Here is a 7344-nt window from a genome sequence, read left to right as displayed (position 1 = left end):
AGGAGAGCATTTTATTCTCTCACATCTGCCCCGGCTCACGTTTCTGTTCTGACTTGATTATACGAGCAAATCAGAAGCAGCTGGGATCTAAATATAAAATAAAATGCTTTAAAAAAAACTGAGGTTTTCGGTGATATGGCTCAGCTCTGTTAATGGTGATAAATGGTGACAGGATGTTACTGGCTAAGAGGCTCATAACTCATCTTCCAGAAAATCTAAGGTAAGGGTCTTTATTACATCTCTGATTAATATTCGTTCTACCCCGAACCTCATTCAAGCAGTTCAACTATAACATACCAGGCTATAAAAACTAAGAAGGAGGAAGAACACTAAATTACTGCAGACACTGTCGAAGTATTATCGTTTAAGTAAAAACACTACAAGATAACAATACTCCATTACACGTTACATCCAGTAAAACATGTTTCATTAAAGAGTAGGCTATTCAACTTTTTAAAAGTTCCTATGAAGAAAAGCACATCAAGACTGTTGAATTATTGATCCATTTTAAATTATTCTAATGAGCTTATTATAGCAAAACACTGTTAACACTCAAATATCAACTTTTCTTTTTTTTAAACATGTATTTATTGATTGTTTACATTTATCACATTACACAAACACAACCAAACATTCCCCAACATTAGACATATGGCAGATTACAAAATGATGCTAAACATTTTTTTTAAATAAAATAAAAAGTATGCAGTTACTAGAAATCAGTTTAAAGTACAACAAATATAAACTTTTGACCTGGTGAAATCAAAGAACAGATGGTCAAATCAAAACATTTATAACCAAAAATAAATTACAGTCCCCGACAGGGTGTATCTGAGATGATGAGAACTAAGTTTAAAGTTTAACAGGAACGTTTGGATTGTTTAAAGTGGGGTTGCATACTTATCTTTTGTCAATGTATTACATACAGTGGATGGTTGGCAAAACCCTAGGTAGGAGAAACAGGCAGACATAATGAGCAGAAGCTAAGCATGTAGTATTAACAGGGCAGCAGCAAAACTACTGTATAACCCTAACTAGTTTTAAATAAATGTCCATGCAACCAATATCACTTGAGGTGCTATCATTAAAATATGTTAGCCTATCCTGAATTAAAATGGAATTATATTTTTGGTGATTACCTTGCATATGTACATAGGCAGGCCGCAGGTGCATGAAAATATGCATTGCAGCATGGGGGCCCCTGAAAGTTGATAACCCTGCTTTTCAATACAGTAAAAATAATAGCTTTGTATAGTCGCATATAGTCACCAGTTTGATACAGCACACATTAATGCTGTCATCAGCCTCCACAGAGGGTGGCACCCATGGATGTGTAAAGAAACCACGTATAGCGGAAGTGCTGGAACCAGGAACCGCAGGGAGCACGGCACTGTTGTGGGCATGGTCTGCTAAAGCGTACACAGCTAGCCCACCCTGATACACTCATTCAGGGAAACATGGGAGGGTCTCAAAGCGTCGAGGTACCGGGTGGAGGAACTGAAGGATACCACGTCCTCAGAGTAAGAGCAGCATGTCCCGGGGAAACGCAGCTAGTGTTTTATGAGAAAGATGGAGCTGCTGCTAGCTGCAGGGGTCTAATACAGCTAACGTTTCAGCTATTTAAACAGCTAATTATTGATGTTTATATATGAATTTGGTGGCAGTTATTGAATAAGGATATGTGTAAGGTTTAGCTAAAGGCTCATCACTATCCTCCCTTTATGTCAATATGTGATTCAATGTGCGCAGGGTTGTAGTTAGGTTGGAGTTACGCCCCACTCTTGTTTGGTACATTGTTATTGATTATTATCTGTCCTTTTATTTATTCGCCAGTCTGTCAGGTTGTTTTAGACTGCATTAATTCACATATCTTGAGATATTTAGTAAACAGGCATGCGCAGTCCTATAACCTAATGTTGCCAGAATAAACGGTGTGTCTACTACTGTCAGTGGAGATGGGTGTGTTGCCTTCAATGTCAGTACATTTAAACAGAGCGGTGTGTAGGACTACCTTCTCTCGAAAGGAACATTTGTACTTATCCAAAATAAAAGGTCATGAACTCTCACCTTGCCCGTTTTTAGCTATTTGAACTCAAATCAAATGACGTTACATCTCCTTAAAAAAAGTAAATATAATAGTTGAAATATAAAAAAAACAATTTGGACTAAAAGTCAATGAACAATCAGAACAAAAAAAGGAAAATATTCTGCTCTTAGATTTTTTGTAATGAATACAACTTTTATTATTGAGAGACCAACTCTAATCAAGTGCATGAAAAAATAAGATTTCAATAGCTTTCATGTCATGTGACCATTTGACTTAAAATTCAGACCAGATATTGATACTAAACTGGACAAAAAGGACACATTTCTTTTTTCACAGTATTTAAGTGTTTATTTTTTTCATCGGCTGCGAAAATATATTTTTTAACTTTTTCAATAGTTTCCATGTTATATGACCCAGTGAATCAAAATAAGTGCAGCATTGTGTTACTACACACACCAACTATTGGATCTTAGTGCTCTTTCTATTTTACATGAGCCAATTCAGGTGTTTCACAAAACGTTTTTGTTTTTGGCCATAAGTCAAATTCATATGCTATTCATGTCAATTTCGAACACACGTCGAATAGGATGAAATGTTCAATGATTTGAAAAATACATGGATGTAAGCCAAAGTGGTTAGTTAGTGGAATGGAGCTAAGTCTGGTTATTAATAAAATAGCTGAATACATCTCAAAATGAACGATGAGTATCTATTTTCACTGTCTGCAAGTCCTGTTTGTTAAGATATATGATTTTACAGGTGCAAGACAATTCCCCCGGTAACCGTGCAGGACTGGAGCCATTCTTTGATTTCATCATTTCTATTTGTGACACTAGACTGGTATGTTTGCTAATACAACTTGCTGCAGTTATTGAGTGCTTCAACACGTATTAATCACAGATAATGTGCATGTTTACATCTCTGACAGAACAGGGACAATGACACCCTAAAAGAAATGCTGAAGATGAATGTGGAGAGGCCAATCAAGATACTTTTATACAACAGCAAGACGCTGGCAGTGAGGGAGACCACCATCATACCCAGCAACCTGTGGGGGGGGCAGGGGCTTCTGGGAGTCAGCATTCGCTTCTGCAGCTTTGAAGGAGCAAATGAAAATGTTTGGCATATCTTGGTGAGTGTCCTTGTGATGAGGAAATATCTATAAAGCTGCTTTGATATTATACGTGATTTTTGGATGTTTAACCAATCACAAGCTTAGAAGTATAGGTTTAACTGGGTCAATAGATTATGTTTTATAAACCATCAAAGGCTGGCATATGTTCACACATTTGACAGGTTTTTATATATATTGTTTGTGTATTTAAGACATAAATGTAACTTCAAATTGTTAAAGAAGTGAAATCTCATTCAAATATAAACAGAAAAAACGTTTTTTGTTGGAGTCCAGGAGGTGGAACCACACTCCCCTGCAGCGCTTGCTGGTTTGAAGGCCTACACCGACTACATTATAGGAGCTGACACCAACATGAGCGAGGTACTTGTTTGCAGATCAGTGTAATGCTGAACTAAAGTTGGCGACAGGTTAGAGCTGACGTGTATCTGTGCTCTCTCAACAGAGTGAAGATCTGTTCTCAGTGATTGAATCCCATGAAGAGAAGGAGTTGAAGCTGTATGTTTACAGCACAGACACGGACAACTGCCGCGAGGTGGTCATCACTCCAAACTGTGACTGGGGAGGGGAGGGCAGGTAAGACAGTCTGCATTTTACTTCTGTTGCAGGCTGAGAGAGGACACGTTTGGTATCCAATAGGCAGAAAACTGGCCTTCAATTGTGTTTCATTACTAACACACCTATTTAAAACTCGAAATGGCATCATTTTGAAAATAAATGCTTCTTGATTTTACCTGATACATTGTCAGGTGATGGCCGGGACACCTTTTATAATATATTTTAAAACATATTTTAATGTTTCAGTCAAGCATTTCTAATTCATTTGGGTAATGTATTTTTCTTTTTCCTTACAGTCCTGAATTCAGTTTTTTTAATAGCATTGGTTTAAACAGTTTAAAATATAAATTGGAAATGCAATTAGGATTCTAATAACACATTTGTATTAATTACATCAATGAGTATTTGGTAATTAAATGTTTATTTCATCTTATTTGGCTTATTGTTATACGACCTTTTTTTGTTTTTCAAGTTTATGGCAAGGTGTACTATACCTCATTTAAATGTTTCATATGTCCTTGAGAAAATGATAATGAAATGTAAAAGTTGGAAATGCACCGACTGAACAGGTTTTTTAAATCTTATTATTTTATCCAACTTTTATGCCAGAAGAGTTTCCAGTTGATTTGTTTTATTGTAATATCTTGCCATTTGGATTCCCCAGAGTGTTTACATCATCTTTAGAACCACTGTAAAATGTTTTAGACATTTCCCCTCACAGCACTTCTGTCTCTTCAGTCTAGGATGTGGGATTGGCTACGGCTACCTGCACAGGATACCTACACTGCCATTTGGAGAGGGCAAGACTCTCAGTTTCCCTGCAAAAACTCCTGTTAAACCAGCTGCTCCTCCCAAAGATGGCTTCACAGAGGTAGCCCGGCATCAAACAAATAAATAATGCTTCGAGATATCGTGATTACCTACTGAGATGAGTGGATTTTTGGTTACCAGGTCCATCTCTCCGCCGTCATCCCAACGGTTCCAGTAGCTGCGTCTTCTTCGTCTGGATTAGAGCAGCCTCTTTCCGTCCTGTCGGTGGGCTCTGACCTGACCTCTGTTGTTAGCAATCCACTGACAGGTACAACAAAGCTTCTGACTGTTCAAAATATCCTGTTTAAATAGATGTTGATAGTTAATGGAATAATACAAAATAACATGACAGCTTTGTTAAAAACTATTCCAGGAGCTCGTAATGTCCCGCCGCCCAGCCAAGCCCCCCCCTCACAAAGCGCTCCCATGTCTGTCAATCCTGCTGCCACACTAACAGGTTAGTACCAGTACATTCTTTCGTGTGTTTATTAAAGCACCTCAGATGTCAAATTGCCAACTACTCTGAATCTGAACTTGCATGACATTAGCCTGCTAGCCTAGCACTGATTAATATGTGTTTGTTGCACAGGTCTGATGCCCTTACCTGGAGGTCTTCCACCCTTTCCTCATTTACCAAATCTAAATTTCACCTTGCCCGATGTGGGTCACGTGTTGCCACATGGAGTTGGTGGATTGCAACATGCAGGTATTTATTTGTTCTTCTCTTTATTTGCACCTGTTTGTGTATCATTTGCTAAAAAAAAGTGCCAGAGATAATTGTGAGAGAATCAGAGTGGGGGGGATGACGAGAATGTCTCCAACTTTCTCCTTAAAGAGGTTTTGTAGACAGAATGTTATTTTTGACTGAGACATTGTATTAACAGATGTGACTCAACTATGAGTTCCCTTAACCTTTTACATTCGCAGCACTTACATGCGTGCGTCTGACGCAGGCTTTTTTCCAGGAAATCTAATGAACATAAATTGCTCTTGATTTTGTCAAATAATTGATGTTTATTTAATAGATGCATCTGTTAAATTGAGTTTCTCTGCAAAGCATCATACAAAAGCATCACATTTAATCCTGTGTTTACCAGTAATCGGAGTGCTTTTTGGGAAATAAGTCATTTAGCATAAAAAACAACAATAAATAAAAAGGACTTATCGTCTGGCCCCACAGAAAAGCAAGGGAAAAAAATAAATGGCTTAAATGTTGAACATTTATTGTGGGTTATTCTACTGTCAATAATGATATGACATCTACAGTATGCACTAGAGGGTAAGTCTGTGTTTTGCTCCTCAGGTCTTCCACCTCTCAGCCTGCCTCCGCCTGACTTTGTTCTTCCTCCAATCAATGCTCATGCAGCTCCTGCACTGAACCCCTCATGTCCTTCCCCCACCTTCCAAATGAACAGTTCACTGAACAGAACCCCCATCCCGCCATCAGTGGCCCTCTCTGAATCCATTCAAATCGCAATGACTGCAGACTCATCTTAGCAGAGCAGCGTTTCAGGTCAGCTTGCTCTTAACACAGTTTAGCCTTGCTGCACCGACCACTTGTGAAATTGGTACGATTGTTGTTCGTGCTCCAGTATCTCGAGGATACTGGAGCCTAGTGCAGGCAGCGAGAGGAACATAATAGTTTTAACCCTCCAACAGAGGTGAAATATTCACTCTGTTGCACAATAACTTTTAAAGTATCTAAGCTCAATAATAACATGTTAAAGCTAACAAAACTATGGGTGCTTTTTAAGCTCGTCAAAAATAAGTGGGAAACATTTTACTTTGAAGTGTGCATCTTTTTTCAGTGGTCAAAGTCCTGCAGAGGCCTTTAAGGATACAAATGGGATTTATGTTTGAACTATTTTTGCACTTCCTTCCAATATTTTGTATGCAAAAAAGGCCAAGATCCAACAGCTGCTCTGCCCGGCTGAAGCTGTAGCTTTGGTTATTGCTCCGACCACAGTTTGCAATGTAATTTATTGTTGCCATGGCTTCAGCAGCCGTACAGTGACTTTACTGCTCATGTGAATGATGCTTTCGCTGCTAAGATTAAGCACATGTTACTTAAACCTGCTTTGTTTACATAGATATGACAGATGCGTTACCGAGGGTGTTGAGGAATGTAGCAGCTTCAACACCTAATACAATTCACTGCTTAACAAACACTCATTATAGACACATGTATCTCAATAGTAACCGAAGCACAGCCATGGATACATCCACAATCAAAAGCAATGTCATCTCATTGTGAGAAACTTGTCTCAACTACCTCTGCTACCGATCCATCCTCTGCAATGATACACACTTGTTCGCTGAGACACACATGGAGTGCTCACACAGCCAGCGGTGGTCTACTACTTTAATATTGCCTTTCTTCTAGAGGGAATGAAAAAAAAACAGTATTGCAACACAAAAAAGGAGGAAAAACAAATCCTCCGTGACATTTCAGTGGTTCTGTAAGTTATTGAAGGTCTTTCGGTGAAGGCGGGACACTAATTTATAATACTTGGGATTTCATTTTAACAAGCAGGTTTCTTGCTGAAGCGCTACAGCCATTATATATATATATATATATATAGAAAACATTTTTTTTTGTAAAGTTAGGCATTGTTTCCCTAATTAAACTTTATTTTCTCAATCCGAGCCTCTGGTCCCTGCTTTCTATTTGATCCTCATCTCTAAAATGGTTCATGTGGAGAGAGCACCCTGTAGTGCAGTACCAAAGCCAGCCACAGAGTGTCAGTGTAATCTCATTGGATGGCAGACTATGGAGACAAATGCTTACAGATTGCAG

At 38.5% G+C, this 7344-nt stretch overlaps 1 protein-coding gene across 1 annotated transcript; it reads left to right on the top strand.

Moving 5' to 3' along the window:
- The first annotated feature begins 811 nt into the window (after positions 1-811).
- On the top strand, positions 812-7188 carry LOC307029114 (Golgi reassembly-stacking protein 2-like). The gene is made up of 10 exons (XM_079664748.1): positions 812-1520; positions 2807-2887; positions 2976-3179; positions 3456-3542; positions 3625-3755; positions 4476-4608; positions 4689-4815; positions 4921-5004; positions 5137-5253; positions 5851-7188. Exons 1-10 carry the CDS (start codon positions 1458-1460, stop codon positions 6042-6044), a joined length of 1221 nt encoding a protein of 406 aa, XP_079520874.1. The 5' UTR covers positions 812-1457; the 3' UTR covers positions 6045-7188.
- Positions 7189-7344: the final 156 nt, after the last annotated feature.

The sequence above is a fragment of the Notothenia rossii genome (genome assembly GCF_949606895.1).
Source record: "Notothenia rossii genome assembly, chromosome: 2".
Taxonomy (NCBI): domain Eukaryota; kingdom Metazoa; phylum Chordata; class Actinopteri; order Perciformes; family Nototheniidae; genus Notothenia; species Notothenia rossii.
Note: the sequence above shows the minus strand (reverse complement) of the source record. Positions and strands in the feature narration are given on the sequence as shown.